Source organism: Etheostoma spectabile, chromosome 22 (genome assembly GCF_008692095.1).
Source record: "Etheostoma spectabile isolate EspeVRDwgs_2016 chromosome 22, UIUC_Espe_1.0, whole genome shotgun sequence".
NCBI lineage: Eukaryota > Metazoa > Chordata > Actinopteri > Perciformes > Percidae > Etheostoma > Etheostoma spectabile.
This window is the reverse complement of record NC_045754.1, coordinates 21,521,211-21,542,580: the sequence shown is the minus strand read 5'-3', so window position 1 is coordinate 21,542,580 and position 21,370 is coordinate 21,521,211. Positions and strand designations below refer to the sequence as shown.

The window sequence follows — 21,370 nt, the reverse complement described above, 5'->3', positions numbered from 1 at the left end:
ATGTGTGTGTGTGTGTGTGTGTGTGTGTGTGTGTGTGTGTGTGTGTGTGTGTGTGTGTCTGCTGATCAGGTGGCACCTTGTACGGCAGCGTATGAATTGCTCAGTGTATGAATGTGTGTGTGAATGGTTCCTGTATTACGTAAAAGTGCTTTGAATAGTCGTTAAGACTATAAAAGCGCTAGATAAATACAGGCCATTTACATATTTTAAAACCTGCAGTCTAGCAGCAATGAATATGATTTTCATGACTCGCCTTTAATTATGCATCTTATATCGCTGGTGCGTTATCAAGAACAGAAACCATTTGTGAATGTTAAAGCACAATTGAGGGAAATTATTGTTACAAGAAATTGAATCCACCCTCAATTTATTCATTGAAAAAAAAAATGATATTGTATGTACAGAGAATGGCAGAAACAGCTCTTAATGATACACTGTTGTAAAAAGGAAAATTGCACTGTGCTTACATATTAGTCATTTTTTTACCACCATAGTACCATATTGTGGATAGTAAAATACAATGAGGGATGGTCATAAAAACACAATGAAACAATAAAAACATATATCTCATTTCTCCCAAGATTAAAAAAAAAAAGAAATCCCCTGAAACAATAGATTTATGGGAAGAATCCACGTGGCAGAGGGGGGCACACAAAACATTAACTACACAACAGAAATAATAAACATGCATTATGGGATATTATCAAATTTGCATATGTGGAGAAAAGATATTGCAGGCACTTGAACCCCTCCCGAATTCATGATGGAGACCCATAAAACATGGGCATATCATTTAAAACAGTTTCTGTGTCAGACGAAGACCCCCCCCCCCCATACAAACAAGACCCAATATGATTCTGCCCCAGAAAAAAAAACAAAGAAACACAAGCAACTGACAGATGAAGGAGATAAATGAAGAGAAGAAGAGACAGCAAAAAGGAGCAGAGCCTTGTGGGTAACCTCCTGTTTGTGCTGCTATTCAGAGGAATAGTTGTGATTACTCCATTGACTGACTCATCTGCAGGGTCAGGCCTCCCATCTCCTCTCCCTCCTACTCCTCTGCGCTTATCCCACTCGGCAGCCAAGTGGTTCATACGGCTGCCAAGACATATTCATAGACATATTGGAGCATCCAGTAACTGGCAGCGTTCACAGACGCTTAAACACATGTCCACCTACACACCCACACGCACACTAGAACATTGCTGGACTGTATTTTACATACCCTTTTATTTGTGAGAACACGTTTTTTTCATGTCCTTGTGAGGCCCATGGAACCTTAAATGCAACAATGAAATACTGCAGATCCTACTCCAACCACCGCATGCCATAATAGAAACCATGAATGTGATCTTAATCCCAATTCTGGTCTTAATCCTAAACCCAGGGCTGTGGGAATAACCGGTTTGGCTAGACAAATGCATATGTGTGTTTCATAAGCATAAATGTTGAATTTAAAAACCTGCACTAGGTCCAAAAAGCAGTGTGTTTACATGCACTTACTGTAAGAAACCAGGTAACGGTTGGATTTCTCCAGTGATTTAATAAACATCACGTTAACCAGACTACTGATCAAATGCAGATTTACAACCAGGTTACCACAGTAACCGTGTTCTCCAGTGAGCTGCGTCACCTGGTTTCTTAAGTGCATGCAAATCTACGAAGGGAAAATGGCTTCAAAATCTGATTAATGATGAATGAATTAACAAATCATGGTAAACCAATAAACTAATTTGAATCTATATAAACCTAATTGTTACTGCAACCCAAAAGGAATTCTCACCGTTGCCCTTTGAGAAAAACAGCCTCACATTGCAAAAAAAAAAAGTCTCAATCTGACAAGCAAAAGTTTGTTCTTACAGGGATGGTAACACACACACACACACAAACACACACACATCGCACACACACTGAAAATGCACCAGTAATTATTGATTGAATGACGGAAAGGCTCCCGAGGGTTTTTTCTACCAATGGACATAATCATGAAAAGAAAACAAAATCAGCTCCATTGTATCGAGCCCATGGCGAGGCAGTCCCACACTGAGGCCATCTACTGCAGACCCGATGTGGTTTCCCGTGTAACCACCCTGATGAAATATTCAGGGAGTAACAACTCAGACACCTAGGGGCCAGCGGGCTTTGGTTACAGCCAAATCATTGTACAGCAGGCAAGGACGGGGCCAGAGCTACGCTGGCAGGCTCGCTGTTTCGTCCTTCTCACCATACATGACAACATACACACAAACACACACACACACACACACAAAGGGGCCCATTCCTTTTTAATGAGGAACATTAATTATTAACCCAAGGCCGACCCCATTTACACTGTTGGGTTCCCTGGGTAGGCGGGACAGGGTAGGAATAAAGGAGATCTGAAGCTGTTTTCCTCCACTGAGAGGGCTGTGTGAAGAGAAAAAAACGGAGATAACGCTGCCAGCAGAGGCAGAGAGAATTCAGGATTATCATACTGAATACAAGAGGGGGTTGGAAGGAGGAAATACTGTATGTATGTATTTAAAACCAAAGGGGACACATCCCTGCCTGAACTGTAGGGTGGGGGCCATGCCCAAAACCAAAGTTTGGACTCCAAAGTTCACAAAAGGGTGCTTAACCTCCACACTTTGTTCACACCGACGCCTGCTAGCACACACACACACACACACACACACACACACACACACACACACACACACACCACACACACACACACACACACACACACACACACACACACACACGTGTACAGTCGTTGCACACCCACATGAACTAGATTGAATTATTACTTTATGTTATCACTATTATTATTATTACTTCACCTTCAACTTTTTAAGTGCTCCACAAAGTCCCCATGAGTAAAAATAAGCCTCATTCACACAAGCGTGGTGTCAACTGAGACCTCGCCAGTGGTAGAAGAACAAGCCTGAGCCGTGTCTTGGGCCAACTCCTAAAATACTGACGCTTGGTCAGTGGCTCTAAGCGTTAAATATCCCCCTTTGGCATCTGAATAGAACGCATCAAGGATAGGCAGCTGTACAATGACTAAGTATAAAGAGCAACAACAGTAAGAAAAGACCAAAAATAAGCATGCTGTGGTAGGTAAGTTGTGGTGGTGGATGGGTCAAACAACACAGGACATTTACCCAAGAGACCGGGGTTAATGTCCTGTTTATGTCTATGTCTCTTTTTGTAACGCCACTCAAGATCTTTTCCTAAACCTGACTGCCCCGTTCTTGTGTCGCATGTCAGTTAAACCGCATAGTCCCCAGGCACGTCTAAATATGATACCAAAGACAGACGCGAGTCTTGAAAGCGTCAAAAAGTGACGGCAAGAGTCCAGACGTGTCTAAATATGATGCTAACGGACACTTTCTGCGTCAATCCAAAGGCACTTGACCAGGCGCTGATTTTTGACACGATGGGAGTGAGAATGTGTTGCTTGTGCTCGGGGTTATGGGGGGTTATGGGGGGTTATGGGGGGGTAGATGTGGCGAGGCAGTGATGGCCCAAACCAGTTGCCTTCTGAAGTGATGTCTGCTCTAGTAAATGTCTCAGATGGATGGGTCAAAGCTGCAGATCATGAGCCAAAAACATGAATAATTGGGCCGATGTCTACAACCAGAAGGCACTTACACACAAACTGTAGTTACATGATCTTGATTCTGGACAGTAAAACATCAGAAATAATTTCTTTTTGAAAATGAATGGTTCATATCATTAAAAAAAACTTTTTTTCCTTTAAATATTAACATTGTCTATCAACAGTTCAATAAAAATCTTTGCATCTCAACATTTCATTAAAAAAACTCATTGCCCTCTTAGTATTTTGTACATGTTAATGCTCCTTAGAATCAGTCCTAATCTTCCAAAAGTTTTCTAATCCCTTGTCACTGTCTCAGGAGTAAAACAGTCTCCCTTTCTCTGAGCCCCGAAGCCTGCTGAGCTTTGCGAGCTGAGAGGGCGACGGGGGTACATCTTGTCTGTAGGGGCCCTTGGACTGAGGTGGGGCCTGAACCACGGAAGAGCCCGAGGCCTGCAGGTGCTCTCTGCTGTGGTCGTAGGTGCTGCCGCTGGGGGTGTCCTGTGCGGCGGGTGGCCTGGCCTTGTTGGCCTCCTGCTCTCTGCGTCTCTGCTCCTGCCTCAGCAACTCCTGAGTCTCTAAGAGGACACGGGCATTGAAGTTGGACGTTCCAAGGTAGCCGTTACGCGATCCCTGGCTGCTGGAGTAGCCAGGGTTCTCCTTTGATGTCTGGAATCCATCTGCTGGCATGTACACCTTGTCCCATGAGTCCTGGGACACCGTGCTGGGAGTCTTACGAGGTTGCCTAAACACACAGAGACAGGTAAAGAGGTCAGTTGGGCTGTTGCGTGAGACCCATTAAAAAGTACTTGAATCTAAAAGGAACAGAGGAGGAGTGTAGCGGTCTCTGGGTCAGCACTATTGAAGGGGAATTCTAAAGAAACTGCACTTCAGGAGGGAATGTGTCCATTTTTATATGTTGTGAGATTAAAAAGGGGGATGTGGTCGTTGAGTTGAAACACTGAAGGCAACACGAGCAAAAAGAGATCTGTGCCATGAAGACATTAAAGAGACAGGAGACTAACGGGGGAAGCCTAAAACGCCCACAGCACTATTACTTCTACGCTGTAAACAAACACAAATGTTAAAACCTCACTGAGAAAAATGGCTTCTTTCATTTCCCTTCCATTTAACTACTTTTTCAGAGATGCAGACGGGGGCACTTACAGCACAGACAGAGTAATGGCAGGCCTTGTGGCGTTAACTGCCTTCTATCCGTCCTGCCCCTTCACTGACAGGACGGCCCAAGATGGACTAATATTATCTCTCATAGAAAGAAAAACTCCCAAGACCCCAGCATGCCTCCGCCACATATGCTCACTTTTACGGAAATTGGCTCTGTAAAGCTTTCATTGGAAACTGCGAGGTCTTGCCAGGTGTTGAGTCTTCTCCTCCATTATTAGGATCCATTAAGGCCGTGTTGCAATGGAAGACCTGTGACAGTGTCTTTTGTGTCAGGGGTGCTAAGAGAAATCCCATTCACACCTCACTGACCCACTGTGCGCTTAAAAGGCTTTCGAGTTCACTGCACACAAGCCTGCAGAGGGAAACAGGGGCCCGGCGTGCTTTTAGGCCAAAACGCCTGCATTTCTAGCTGGCCGAGTCTCATTCAGACAGGCTGACAGGAACAAAAGACACAACACGCTATGTATTGTTCAAAGCACTTGTGTTTCTGACATAAAATTCATTTTTTTCTAAAACTGAAACCTCACAATGGAGATAGGCATTGGTCGGTATGAGATTCTGATAGTGTGATAACCTTCGGCACAGTATTACGGCATTGCATTGACAGCTATAACTGCATTATTTTCGAAATTTCTGGGTAAAAAAAAACACATTCAAGTGAACACAATATATTTTATTTTGAAACACACTGGGCACTGGCAGGGAGAAGGATTTCTAAACTGTGGTTGGAAAACAGCTCACACTTAGGAACGGTATGGCAGGACATGTTGGAGGTTTTAAACCGTGACTTTTCACACCGGGGTTTACCTTGAAACCAGCAACTGGCCCATGCCTAATGGAGAGCAATTCCACCTTAAATACTCTTTTATTATTTCGTATATACTCCAGTGTTGCTTGACAGGGAAAAAATGACAGATGATACATTTGACTGTGCCAAAAGTAAAACAGATACATTCTCTAAAGCTTGATATATAGTTCCACATTAAGGGGGTGACCTCGTTGCTATGTAGACTACACACATAGCCAGCCAGACTCACCCTTGCTGACACACTGGGCTACAGAGATCCTACTTGGTGACTTGGTGAACTGCGATTGGCTGCTTCTGTTTCCTCTGATAAGTTCCTGATGGTGGCAGAGAGGATGTAGCACATTTAGTCTGATGCTCATCTATGAATCAAAGCCATAAAGTGTCTATAGAGATGGACGACACGTCTCCACCTGCCTACCCCTGCACAAATGAGAAGCAAAAATATCCAGGCTCGAAGGCGGTATCGAAGTCCCGCCCATACACCCACCTTACCAATCACAAGTCAATCACAGCTGTCAATCGTGTTTTACTACATTTATATGGCATTAAATAACTAATTACAACCAACTTATACAATACAAAATGAACATACTGTACATCAGCGTGATGAGATCTACCTAAAATGACAGAAACTATCTTTGGGAAAAAATGATAAGATGTGTAATTTAAAGTATTTGTTTGGCCCATGTCTCATCCGCTAACATAAATGGGTCGGGGGTTATGACCTAAAGCGCAGCCAGCCACTAGTGACTGGTTGAGATTATTTTGGCTTCACTTTTTGGGATATGTCAAGCCGTCCATCTTTAGAGTCTATGATCAAAACTAAACCAAATGTAGATACCTAGTATGTGCCCATATTATGAAAGAATCACTTTTTCTGGGATTTGGGGTGTTATTTTGTGTCTATGGTGCTTCCTCACGCTTACAAACTTGGAAAAAAAATTGTTTTCTGAATGTCCTCTGTCCTCAGTCTCCGGGTGAACTGTTCAACATCTGCACTGCTTTCTACGTCACTAGCCGAGACCAGGTGGCTAACCGTAGCAAAGGCTAGCGCTAGCATTCTAGCTCGTTCTCAATGGCAAAACACTGCTACAACACACACTAGTTGACCATAACCTCCAAAAGAACAACTTCCTGTCCCTGTTCTGCAGGTATTCCACAAGTGGTGCTCGTCTGGAAGAAGTCTCCCAGCTAATCCGGCCTTGGACTGACCAAAGCTGGAGAAAGAGTTATCTAGCTGATATGATCGTACATCTTGCATGTGCGAAATATAAAAACAAAGACAGTATAGAAGTGAGATGTCTCATTCTGGAGCTAAAACAGAGACCTAAACACACAGGGTGAAAAAGGATCTGCATCAATGTGCCGTACAACAAAAATATGGTGTTTTTTGAAAATGTAACCATGTAAAGCTGTTCTGATACAACTCCAAAATACAATTATGAACCTGAAAAGGAGCAGGATATGGGCACTTTAACCCCTTGCATCAGGCATAAATCCACCATAAGGATTTCAAGCAAATAGTGAAAAATATGTATATAAATATCTTCTTTCTTGCCAGTTAATTCAACAACCCTTTGAACATATTGTTTCTATGGCCACCAGACTGAAATTCTAATGAGAATCCCACGATTCCAGCATTCCTAATGGATGTCCTTATGGACCACAACATTTAAGGGGAGGTGAAGAGCGGAAGCACATGGCCCTGTAACGTCCGTGTCTGAGCCTTTGTTGCGTAGGTCTACATTTATGCATGGAGGACAAATGCGTATGCATTTATGTACTGTACATGTGGCACGCAAACACGTTCTGTTGTTCCGCTCTGTGTGTGCATGCATGTAGAGCATGTGTAAGTATGAGGGTAATTGGCGCAGGGGCAGATGTAGGGACAGACTGCAGAGAGAGCCCCACCACATGCTCCATATCTGGGCTTTGCTGTCTGGGCGAGCCGCCATGCCTTTACACCCCGGCTTGGCATTCAGAGCAGCGCCAGTTGCACGAGTCAGCGATCTGTGTTTCGAGAATGAGCGTATAGTTTTTAAAGTAGAAAAGGGAAGACGGTAGAAGTCTTCAGAGGCGAGGAGAAGAGAGAAGAAATGGCATTGTTCCACAGGAATGTAATCGTGATTGATGCGTCAGGGGAGTGAGTTCTCTTATCACCTCTACTCCTTTGCCAGAATATGTCACAAAGTAGATTAGTTTCATAGACAGAGGGAGGGGATGGGAAAATACATCACGCCAAGAGTCGGGTAAATTTAGAATGACAGAACATAACAAACAAAGCCAGGAAGTTGGCTCACAGAAAAATGTGTGGCCGCTGTGTTTCTTTAAAGCAGCTGGGAAGAATCAGAGTTTATGAGAAGAAGGAGAAAGCACACATACACATGCACAGAGACAAAATGATTGGGGAAAAACCCCAAAAGCATGCAATATAGCAACATTTGTTGCTATATTATACATCTAAATTGTATACAAACCTGGAATAATGTTTTCTTTGTAGCGTGGAACAATGTTGTTTTGGCTGCGAAATGCAAGAGGTGCAATGAAAGATGGAAGAGCTACTGGCAGATCACTCAGGCCTCATTTAGGCCTGGTTCTCTTGACACTCATGTGTGTTTGTCGCCAGAAAGGATTTCCACTACCTAACGCTTCCTTTGTGTGGGGATTCCAAACTCTGGTGGATTTATGAGGACTATGGTAAAGTGCTCTTCAGATCTCTGCAGGATAAATCCAGACACCTAGCTAAACTATCTGTCAAATCAGAGTTCTCTGTTGAAAAAAAAACTTTTTTAGTTTTAGTCAAATCAGATCTAGTTATGTTCCACCATAACATGTTCCTTCCCGAGTAGATTTTCCAGCGGCATCGTGCTTAGCGCAGCCCATGACAATGGTGATTGGTTTAAAGAAATGCCAATAAACCAGAGCACTATTTTCTCCCATCCAAGAATGCAGTGTGGACTAGCCAGACCCTCCGCAGCAGCTCTGCGGCGTTGTGGAGGAAGGTCTGGCAAAGCAAGACTACTTTCAGGCTAATCAGTGGTCTCTCTTTCCTACTAACACACTCGTTCCTCTCCTGGCCCCTCTCGCCCTCCACTGCCTGTCACCGCTAATCCTGCTCGGACAACAAGCCTTCATTAGGGCCCTTCCAATCCTCACATCCCAGACAGCTAGCTAAGCCTGGCCGTCATCAGATAACCAGCTACCATGGCCTCTCCTGGAATCTCTTTGGGAAGGAGTTTTTTTTTTTTTTGTGAGGGAATGTCCCCTTCAGGCTGAACGGCTGACTGCTCATGCTTCCTGTTTTGGAAGAGAAGGACAGGATGAAGGGGTTCCAAAAGAGAGGTGATTGGAGTTTGAGGGAATAGTGGTTATTAATCTGGGGATGTAAGACTTTAGCTCTTTAATGAGGAGCTGTGCCGAGACACAAGCTCCAAAAAGCTTTAGCTGGGGTCAAACGTCAAGCCTGAGCTCATGCGACTCTTTGCTAGAAGACGCTACGTGATTATGAGAGGAATGCATATCAAAGGCCATCCTCGCCTGGCTTGTGGGCCGGCCAGACCAACTTTCCCAGGAGAAGGAACTCAGTGAGAAGGGAGGGCTGGAGGCAACTGTCACATCACATGAGATGCCAGCAGATAACACCTATGAAGTGAATGCACAGATCGGTCTGGCTTTTACAGACCACATTGATTATGCGTCCATGTGGACCGAAAATCCATAGCTATGGACAGGAACATGTTTTAATCGACCCGATAGTGACTGTTCAGAGACAGCAAAGCAAAAGAGGATGCCTATGAAGAAATGATTGCTATTTGTGCAGAGAGGAATGAAAATCACAGGAGAGCAGAGTTACTCTGGCAAAGACAATTAAAAGACCACAGACACACACACACAGACAGACACACCCATCCATACACACACCTTAAGTGTTACGGCTGTGTTTAAACTGGCAGCAAAACTTAAATAAATCGGACTTCACTATCAACATTTTAGAACATACTGTACATTTCACAATACAATAAAGTTCACATTGGATTGTTTCCCATGAGGAAATATTTAACAGGGAGAGGAAATTATGTTTGTTTCATTACTAATTTTAACTCCCCGTGTCAGTCAGATAAAGTATTTGAGAATTTGAGAAAGAATTTGTGTCGTTGGAGACTTTCTCTCTGTAAGACGTTTACAATGTGAAAATGTTCCACCAGCAAGGGGTAGCTTTGCAATTTAAATTTACTAATGTGCAATTAGAGAGCTTCAGAGGACTGATGAAGGCACAGATACACACGTACTGAGTGAAGGCAGGAAATACAAATATTGATACTAAAGTGTCTCCCAAACCCCAAGACCTCGAGATGGAAGATATGGTAAACTTCAGTGGCATCTCTTCGAAAAATATGCAAAAGTATCGAAACATGAAGATGGAGAAGATGAAGAGCAACGGTTGGAGCTCTGGACTCAAGCTGTGTAAAAGATTGCCAAGAGCAAATGAAGAAATAATGTTGGAGCTGTTATTCATCATACTGGAAGTGTTGGAGAAGGGGGGGGGGGGTGATGCCTGCGACAAAGTCATCACTTTTTCAGGGTCAACAGTGACTTAATGAAAGTGAACATCAGTCGAATAATTCCAAGCGATCACATTAAATGATTTTATTCAAATAGTTTTGCTAAGAATCATTTGAATGTCTGGAGATGAGTTAAAAGTGGCTTTGTGGTGTTTTTAACCAAAGGGATACGAAGTGTGGCAAAAAAAGGGTAAAGGCACAATTATGAGGAAAAGAAATTGATGGAAATTGGAAAAGGCCAAATGAAGAGGTCGAGAAAGGGCAAACAGAACGTGATAAGTTGCAGTGAGGGGAGGGAGAGAGGAGGACGGAAAGAGACAGACAAATGGAATAAAGACAGGGGGAAGGGAGCGGCGGTCTCACCGTGGCAGGGAGTTGTACTGTCTCTGCGCTTGTTGGAAACCATCTCGATCCTCCTGCTGCTGTTTCTGGACCTGAGTCTCGACTGTTACCGAATGGCGTCCGCTCAGCGTCTCCGTCCCGTTGCTGACCTGTGACATCCACCACATGGCACAAGTCAAACTACGCGCAGTTATGACAGTAACATGGTTGACATTTCTATCTTTGGACAGAAATCTGGAAATAGAACAACACGCACACTTAGATAATGGAATATATTTCCCTCAGCACAGCAGGTGCTTTGGCAGTGTGATACCTCCTGTGTGTTGGGCTACGCTCAGGGAACAGGCGGTAAGTAGGTGTGATTCCTTGATGACAATGGCACTGAAAAATGCACCTGTGCCAGTAGATGAAAGGTCCCCTGATACTTTTTTAAAAAGGCATAATTCACCAAAGTACAATCTCTCGATCAATTACAAATCCTGTGTTTACTAGAATACCAGAAAGAACCGTTTGTACTAACATTCTTAATGCAGATCGACAGCAATATACAAAAGATTTAAAATAACCATATAGGCCAGAAAATGAGAATATTTCTCTGAAGAAAATTGAAAAAAGGTTTTGACATTTTCATGTTCAAAACAGCAGATGTTCTCCTTGAAGTGTACCAGTATCACAAAGTGAGTCTGTTGTATTATAATAGCATTATATGTAGCCTCAATGCTGCTTGGCTAGCAAGTTTTAAGTCACTTTAAAGCTTAAAAGTCCAGTTTAACCTGCAGTCTCGGATACCACGTGTCTCTTGCAACCACAGCCAGAATAAATTCCTGATGAGTTCTAATCAGTTCAACACATCTCCCAATGACTTAACAGCTGAAAGGGACTATTGGCAAAATCATCCATCAAACAGCCACTACTAGTGTAGAACTACAAGTGTAAGAGAATGTCTTGATGGTGTCAAAAAGACCCAGAAAAGAGAAAAGGCTTCAGAATGATCTTATTCTTGTAATAAATAAATGTTTTTCATTAAAAGTGAATGTCCATTGTGTAGGTAGACCTTTTTTGCAGGAGAATCCATTTCTCGAGTGTACAGTACTTTATAATAATTCAAAATGGTTGAAAAAAACTTACAATGCCTTTTTTTTTTAATTCTTTTTTTTTTTTTTAAGTGGTTTGATGTTAGCCTTGGAACCAAACAATATGCCAGGCTCATGTTTAATTTGCTCTGGCAGATACGTCTGCCCACCCCCCCCCTTGTCTCTTTCATACAGATTTCCAGCCGTCCAGAACCGGGATGGGACAATCCCGGTTACTGTTTATCTGATGTGGAGGGGGTTTAAGACCATAACTGACAGAGGGGCGTCGTGTAGTTACTGGATGTTGTTGTTGGATGTTTTTAATCTTATTTCTAGACACCCCTTTTTTGCAGTGTGCTGTGTATTTCTGAGCAAAGTAAACTAGTATGCTGAAGGCATGAAAATATACATGAGTATCACCAGCCACTGCTTCATCTCCCAGATTTGGGACTTGACTACACACCACTAACCTGCACCAGCGCGCGTGTGTTTGTTGTCTGATCACCGGCGGGGTTGACATGGAGATCTCATCTCCCTCAACACTAGCACACCACTAACGAGCTGGCTGATGAAAGAACATGACAAGCCAATTAAACAGAGGCGTGCTGAGGAGGTGTAGCAAGCGTGGCTTGACCAAGTGTCAGTTTTCATGAGGCCCGGACGGTAATGTGGTAGGCAGGTGGGTAATGTGGTAGGCAGGTTTTACTGGCCAGCTGAGTTTTTAAACAGAGCAGCCAAAAAATGGGAAGAGATTTTTTTTAAATGTGGAAAATCTGTATGTACGTGTTTATGGGGCGAGTGGTAGAAAAGTGGTAACAGTATATGACAGAATGGATTGACGGTGTAAAGGTGTGTTGGCAGATGGATAGCCTGTCCACTAGAATGTCTTCGTGGAAACATCTTATGTTCTTGAAATGGCTGCTTTCTTCCTCACCTGGACAGCTGCAATAACAGTGCAATTACATTTCACTCAGTGCTAATAACAAGTCATTTCTCAAGCTCTCCCAGTCCTAAAAAGTAATAGTGTTCCACATGGGTGAAGGGAATTGGACTCATATGTTTCGAGTTTCGCTGCAACAACACATTCCCCACGGCTCACAAAAGTGTAAAGCACATAAACAAAATTATCGGATGAACGTAAGGGGAAAAGGAAAATTTTGTGGTGGGGGAAAAAATTAGTCAGGGCACCCAAAAAGTTTTTAATGTGTTTTAAAAGGAAAGGGGGAGAATCCGATTTTCTTGCCATTTCCCGGTTTAAAAAGCTGAAAGGGTTTGAGGTGAAAACGCCATGCCCAAAGAAATCATGAAAATACCAGAGAAAAATCAGCCCCTGTAAGGATTATCCAGGAAGAAACAGTTTAAATTCCATTTTGGGCCTTTAAATTTACATGCCATAAAAAAAGACTTTGTTGAAAAAAATCAAAGAACGTCCTTTGTTCTTTTGGGAATTCCAATAAGGGGTAAAAAATGATGCCCAATAGGGGCACACTTTTTCCCTCTCCCTTTTTTCCTTGGGGGGTTTTCCCGAAAACGCGGGAGGGGAAAAAAGAAATGTCCACGTGTTGAAACATAAAAGTGTTCACAGACGGGTGAGTCGGGGGAACACAATTATGAAAATTATTTGCAGCTATCAAAAATCCGGGACCAGGAAAGCAGCTGGGAAAGCGTTGAGCTTTTAATGTTCCAAGGTGTAATATTTCCTGATTTAGAGCTAGTCACGGACCTTTCCGATATCAAAGCAGGTTGCTGTGATGGGTCAGCAGCACTGACATATGGCTTTATCGCCCACACTCCGCTTGGTGCTGTTTGTAGCCCACCACATAGAGAACAGTTTTCTGTGCTGTACACACAAACATATGGAAGACATTTAAGTTGCTAATGGGCAAACAGAACAAAAAGAAAGTGAGAAAATGGTAGTGAAAGACCACATCCTGATACACAGTTGGATAATGATGCTCTCTTAAAGTCCTCGACCCAATTCCGCCAATTTATTATAAGCTAGCCCAGTTCATTTGTGGTCGCCGGGGTGTGTAGCTCCGGGCGTAGTATCCATCTGAGAGCAAGCAGTGTGGTCTGCTATTTCCCAGTCCCAAGCCCAGGAAACCATGGTGAATGGTTGAGTTGGTTATCTCCATATCACTTAAGGACTCCACAGCATGTACAAATAGCAGGACAAAATGTTAGAGTCTTATCTTTTATTGTGAAGATAACTGTGTGGATGAATGTGTGGGGTAATAGTGCTGAAATGTATTATTATGTCTACACAAGAGGAGTTTAATCACTTTGTTCTCCTCTCCTGAACACACACACACACACACACACACACACACACACACACACACACACACACAGTATGTGTATATTGTGTGAAGGCATGCATACTATGCGCACACACAGGCCTCTGTGTGCAGATGTGTCTTGAACAATGCAATGCATCAATATTGCATCCCCCCCCCCCCCCGAAAAAAGCTAAATAATTTTATGATTGTGATACGTTAGATCAAATGTGCTGACAAGTCCTCATACTTATGGCAGTTGTAATCACAAGATCAATAAACCATGCTTGCTACATGCACAACAGTGAACAGCAATATCCATAATTCACCCATGCAGGCTTGACAGAGAGCGTTAGTGGAAAAACGCTCGATAAAAGCTCAATCACAATCGTAATAATCGGCATAACCAGCTGTGGTTCAAAAAGACAGTCATGGTATTTGTTGGTGATTGAGATAGCAAGAGGCCAATGACATGAATGAGTCTACATGTGTAAGATGCATCTTATAGAAAGAGAATCCTCTCAGCACTGTAAATAAGCCTCACAGATCCTTATTGGTTTATTGGTTATTGATCCTTGCTTATTACAGTATGTTATGGTCCTCTTCTTTGGTCTCTTGAGGTCTGTCAAAGTGTGAAACATAGCTTGCAGAATCAACCTGCTTGCCTTTAAACACAATTACTGTGCGACAATATGTGTGAGAATGACTATTCTTGTTTCAATCATTCACTTGAAAGTACATGCAATTATAGACAAAATGACTTTGTTAAACATCCTACATACAGCTCTGCTTGGCAGCATCACACAATCCATTCCATGTATTGTGTGACTGATTACAGACTGGTTTCAGCCAAAGGCTCACACACTGCCATGGCACAGAGCGCCTGGGAAGTCAAGTGACTGCGGCTAAAAGTGGCTTATTCTTCACATGATCACATAGAAAGAGGTTAGCTGTACACAATCGAACACACAGAAACATGAAAGCCCCATATTCAGAGTAACCCAAGATTGCATAAACACAACAAATGCTTGTAGACGCATGTATCCGGTAGCAGCAGATGGAGCGATAATACAAATGAAAAGAATTCCCATAAATAAGGGCTTTCCAGGCTGCTGATGGTGTGTTTGATCAAAGGTACCAGCATGGCGCTCACGCTCCTCTGTGTGGTCATGCTCATTGCCGTTCGAACCCAAAAGCACAAATTGATTTTATTGCCGCAGACAGAGAGCCAGAGAGAAAAAAGCAACTCTTTGGAAAATGCATAGCTCTTTATGATGAACATCTGGAAATCCCCTCTCACAGAGCAGAAGGGAAGGACGGAGAGAAAACATGCCAGCTCTGATTGTGTGTGCCAGCTTGGGGGCTACGTGATAGACAGGCCGTCTCGTGTCCTGATCATTATTCTATTAAGAAGTCGGGGGTTGGAGGACTGACCTCGGCATTGTCATGACAGGCGCACAAAGCAGACACAGCTGAACTCAGTGTCCAACACCCTAGAGACGAGCCAGTGGTCCAACTCAAAGGGAGGGAGCATCACACCTCAAGCTGCTCCATATGCCTCCTCTGTACCTGGTCCTAATCATCATCAGTGTTGGGCAAGTTATGAGCACGTTTGAGTTACTTTCACTAAAAGAACCGCGGTAGTATACCTAGCTTGTGAATTTCATCACGGGACCAACAAAGTCTTATCTTTATCCTCTTTAATAGGCCTACATCATAATTTATTCATAATATGCTAAATTGTTAATCTGAATCTGCTAAGTAACTAAAGCTATCAAACAAATGGTGAAGTAAAACATACAGTACTTGACTCTGTATTAGATAGATATAGATATTTATTTGTGTGATGGATGTTGCTGCTGCAACACTGTAATTTCCCATTTTATCTTATTTATTGATTGAATTGTAGTGAAGTAGAAGTATAAAGTAGGAGAAAATGGAAATACTCAATTAAAAGTACCTTTCAATTGTACTGAAGTATGGTACAGTTACTTTCCACCGCACTGACGTCTGTCACCTGTTTCTGGTTCTGGCTCTGACCACGGGAACAGAGACAGAGCAGCAGCTCGCCTCAATAATAACTCCTAAATAAGGAGTATGTCCATCTCGCAAATGTAGAATCAATCTCTGAAGTCACCTCAATCAATGAATACAGCAACAGGAAATAACACTCAGACTTTTTTTAATGAGCCGAAATGTGTTGGTGAATTCTTAAAAAAACAGAACACACTAAATTTTGGGTTAAAATGTGTTGTAGCTCACGTTACTGAGATTGTAACGGGTATAATTTTACCAAAATATTATTAGAAATGTGTTATATCACTGCGTTACAGCAAAACGGAATGCATTCCTGTAACTTTTGCAATGCGTTACTTCCAACACTGATTCTCATAATCATTTTCTTGTACATATTCTTCATATTGAGCCCCAGGTGTCTGGAAGATGCAGACACTCCGGTCTGACTGCCATGTTTTATTGTGTAAAACACAATGTATGTAAAACACTACAGCTCATAATGGATAACAGCCGACCAAAATGTAGCTTTCTTTCAGGAAGACCTAACACTAGAAACTGCTCTCTTCCTAAAACAAATCACCTGTTGGAGGCGTTCACCTTCCTGTTAAACCAATCAGAATCAGCCACGAATTCCAAGGGCCAATCACAGCGTCAGAACCCTGCTTTAAATCTGTTTCTCTCCCTGCTGCTCTCAGCTGTCATTTCAGGCAAACCCACCACCTCCCCTTCCACCTCCAGTCATCGTCACCCAAAGGCACCCTAGGTCTTCCTCCCCTTCCACCTCCAGTCATCGTAACCCAAAGGCACCCTAGATCTTCCTCCCCTTCCACCTCCAGTCATCGTCACCCAAAGGCACCCTAGGTCTTCCTCCCCTTCCACCTCCAGTCATCGTCACCCAAAGGCACCCTAGGTCTTCCTCCTCTTCCGCCTCCAGTCATCGTCACCCAAAGGCACCCTAGGTCTTCCTCCCCTTCCGCCTACCAGTCATCGTCACCCAAAGGCACCCTGGGTCTTCCTCCTGTAGGACGCTCCGTTGACTCCTTCGGTCTGGTCTTGGGTTCCTTCGCCGCCACCCTTAGTGTCTTGACTCCATCGGGGGGGATTGTCTTGGCTTCCTTACCCCTTTTACAAATTATTCTATAATGATGGAGTCTAAGCTCCAAAGACTATACATATTATTATGCTTATTACAATAAACCTCTGCATATCTGCAAACAAGTCTCTCCTGATTGAAATGTCTGACATGCCAGAAATCCAACAGATTGTCTGAGTGCCAGGTCGTTGTCGGTGGCAACCAAACTGGCCATAACATCTGGCTTAATCGTACAGTCCATACAGTCCGTACCAGCTTTAGTTGAAATTCAAAGTTAATTCTTCAAGCCTGAAAACAGTCTCACCTATACAGAGCTGTCATGTAGCTTTCGATCATTCAAATTACATTTCAATTTCCACGGCAACTGGGCAGACACAATTTGCTGATGACGATCAATGTGACCGAAAAAACTCCAGCTACTAAATTAGGGTGAGATTGTTTTCTGAACAGCAAATCTGAGATGGTTCTGCTATACATTTATAAATATAACAACCGAGCCATGCCTTGAGATGTCAGCAGCCGCTCCTGTCCTGGCTTGTAGATCTGTGTGGAAGCCATTACAGTCCTACGTAAGCTTGTGTAATCAGGGACAACGTGCATCAAAGTGCAGTGTTGCAGACTTTGAAGTGGTAGACGTTTAACTGTCTTCTCAAGCGTCTCGCTTTTTCATGGTTACATTCACTGTAGTGTTTTGAGTGTCTCAGATGTTTTACTTTCATCACTGCGGACAAATTTAAACAATGACTCAAAACCAAATCCATTGTAAAAAAGGAAGAGTTATCACTTTCTGTAAAGAAAAATAAAATAAAAAAAGTGTCCTTCAAAAGTCAGAACAGAACACAGCCACGAGGTTGTTTTTCAAAGTGGGTCAAATTACATGTAGTTTTTAGTTTCATAATTAGTTCAAAAATATGCAGTTAAAATAGAAACTGCAAGTGAAGAATAAAAGTGCATTTCTCCAGTGTATTTTTAACAATGCTTGTACATTTCTGGTACTTTTCCTTGTACTTTTTCTTCTTTTCACCAACAAATCCAATGGCCAAATGCGTCATTTCCCATTTTTAACCTTTCTTCCTTGTCCTTCTTTCCACACTTTCCTCTGGTTTTATATCAAAATGTTGCCCCATTTGCCTTGAATAGAGCCCTATCCATCCTTCGTTTGAATAACACTAAGACAGGATTTCCCTTGAGTTTGTCTAATCGGTGTCAACACATAGCATGGGTACGCCTGCATCTTTTCTAACAAGCTCTGACTGCTATTGTGAATCCTTGTTCACAGGACTAAAATAACATAAAAGAGGACTGATAAAATAGACTTCAATACGCTGGGGCTGGCCCTATATCATATTACCAGTGGAGTAGTGGGGGTATGCCCAACAATGTCAACAATCACAGGCAATTAGGAGCTCAGAGGCTCAGAGAGACAGACGGAGACTGCTTAGTGCTGAACAAATAGTTAACATCTCACATTGTGAGCGAGAATAGAAAGAGAGATTAAGGAAACAGTGGCGAGAGATGTCTACTTTCAGTGATTGTCAACCATCAGTAGGACTAACACTAAAGGAAATCCATAGCAAATTAATTCTGCCTTCCTCTGTATAAAAACATGGAGTGAAGTGGAGCTGTTACATCTAACCCAAACTCATTCAGACAAGAGGAAGAACAGCAAAGGATCCCTACCACGTCAGACCTCCATGCCAAACCAATTTCTTTGACATACTGACACTAATAGTTGGATGCCAACTATTTTAACTTTCAAGGTCTGAACTTCCAACCCATAATTTCAAAAATAGCTCTGCTTGGTGTAACAATTAGCCATATTTCCCCCAGAACCAGGTCAGGAAGGTCACAGGACAAAATAAGCTATGTCTGTCTCAAGCCATTAAACCGTAGAAATATTGAACCTCTAACTTCTTCCTGCTTGATTATACGGGTTTGGGTGATTATTATTTGGTTATAGTTAAAGGTCCCATGACATGGTGCTCTATGGATGCTTTTATATAGACCTTAGTGGTCCCCTAATACTGTATCTGAAGTCTCTTTTATATAGACCTTAGTGGTCCCCGAATACTGTATCTGAAGTCTCTTTTATATAGACCTTAGTGGTCCCTAATACTGTATCTGAAGTCTCTTTTATATAGACCTTAGTTGTCCCTGATTACTGTATCTGAAGTCTCTTTTATATAGACCTTAGTGGTCCCCTAATACTGTATCTGAAGTCTCTTTTATATAGACCTTAGTGGTCCCCTAATACTGTATCTGAAGTCTCTTTTATATAGACCTTAGTGGTCCCCTGATACCATATCTGAAGTCTCTTTCCCAAAATTCAACCTTGGTGCAGAATTCCAGCCACTAGAGCCAGTCCCACAATGAGCTTTCCTTACTATGTGCCATTTCTGAGTCTGTAGCTTTTGAGGAGGAGAGAAGGGGCAAGGTGGAGGCTGGGGTATGTGGCCTTGACCAACTGCCACTTTGCTCGTTTGAAAGCCATGATGTCTCTCTCTCATGGGTGGGCCAAATTCTCTGAGAGGGAAAAGCAGAGAAAGGGAAGCTAACTATGCCCATTATGACCTCAGATCGGACCATCTGAGCTTTCATTTTCTCAAAAGCAGAGCAGGATACCCAGGGCTCGGTTTACACCTATCACCATTTCTAGCCACTGGGGGACCAGAGGCAGGCTGGGGGAACTCACATTAAGAAAAAAAACTCATAAAGTGAAAGTTTCATGCCATGGGACCTTTAAAAAATAAGAGGATGTATGACCTTAAACAAAGTGTCAACCAATGAGTTATATCACTCCTAATAAAGTGAGAAGTTTGAGTTAAGTAGTAGCAGCACTTGTTAAGATCGTCAGAAATATAATAGAGTATGTGAAAAGATGAAAGTGTTTCCTTACTTAAAGTCTAGGCGCAGTTGCACAGCAGGAAGGAATATGAGATCAGGTCTGAATGAATTAACTAAGAACATTAACTTGATTACATTTTCCCAATTATGAGGAGTAAATCCCATTGTTGGTACAGATCAATCATGGAAGAGGGGAACGGCTTAAAACAACTCTCAAATTCTAATTTAAAAACTCGTAATTGAAAAATCCCTTTAATCAAGTGTAATGGAAATGAAAATGAACAGTGCGCCTGTCTGGCTTCAATTTCTCTCCCCTTACTTTGCCTTAAAGTCCCGAATAGTCACTTGCCATCGAATGTTCCCCTTGTTCTCCTCCTCCTTCCTGTCCGGGACTTAGAAATTAGTCAAATAAATTTTGACAGAAGTTAGGACAAGTTTTCGCGACATGAGTCAGATAGTTAAGTTAGTCGTACAACACTGACGGTCCAAAAAGGAATTCACATGCTCAGTGTTGTTTTTTCACCTTGCATCAAAAACATCAGTTTAAAAGAATAAAATGTATACTTTAATATATGTATATATATATATATATATATATATAAATATGTATCTATGTATATATTTGTATATATTTGTATATACTGTATATGTGATGAAATTAACTGGGTAATAGCTATAGCGATCAAGAGAATACCAAAAACAAATGCATTTTTTAATTTGTAGCAACAATGAAATACTGAAATCTTGATCTGTTTGTGCGTGTTGCTAAAAACCCAATGTAATTATTATGCTGTGTTACAGAGTAGTGCACAACTCTGACCCAAGTAAGGTCATGTCACAAGTAGATACTCAAATAAATAAGATTCAGGAAGAAAACTATTTGAGTGTGGGAAATCCATTAAGCAGCTTGTGGCTTTGGAGAGTCCAGCGGTGCATCATGGGGAATCACCCTTAAGAGGTCTGAGTTTAGGGTATTTTAGAGTGTGTTTATCTTGGTCTGTGCAGCTCAGTGCCACTCTGATGGAGCGCGGCGCCTAGCGAACACTCACCCAGGACTGGTTGAAGCTGTAGGTGTGCCTACGGTCATCGACGTCATCCTCATGCCTGGCCTGCTGGAACTCATTCCTCAGCCTTTGTATCCGGTCGTGGTTACTGGGAGCCATCTGACTGCTGAGAGAGAGAGAGAGAGAGAGAGAGAGAGGAGAGAGAGAGAGAGAGAGAGAGAGAGAGAAAGGACGTAAGATAGTGGGACTCCATTTCTTTTCATGGATCTTTTTCTTTTAGCAGTTATCTGGAGGTACTTTTTCAGCTATCCCTCAATCATAAATAACACCTGCCACATTACTCTGTTGTAACTGATGCTTTTTCACATCTGAATAATTCACTTATCCACCCTAACACCTCTCTAAATTATGTTGAATTGATGATTTGACAGTTAAGGTTCCCTTTTGCATCCCTGTCTGACATGCCAATGTTCTTTTTTTCCATCTTCTCCTGAACATCCCCATAACTGAAAGTGTCCCTCGTGTACCATTGTGAGTGATAGATGTCCCTTTTAGACTGCAGAAGAATGTTGGCCTTTTATGGT

General features: G+C 42.4%; 1 protein-coding gene across 1 annotated transcript in view; it reads right to left on the bottom strand.

Moving 5' to 3' along the window:
• Window positions 1-350: 350 nt before the first annotated feature.
• LOC116672026 (partitioning defective 3 homolog) overlaps window positions 351-21,370 on the bottom strand; it is a 398,621-nt gene continuing 377,601 nt past the window's right edge. The window contains 3 exon segments of the mRNA XM_032503572.1: window positions 351-4,328; window positions 10,502-10,629; window positions 20,832-20,952. Coding sequence (XP_032359463.1) covers window positions 3,899-4,328; window positions 10,502-10,629; window positions 20,832-20,952 — 679 coding nt within the window. The 3' untranslated portion in view covers window positions 351-3,898.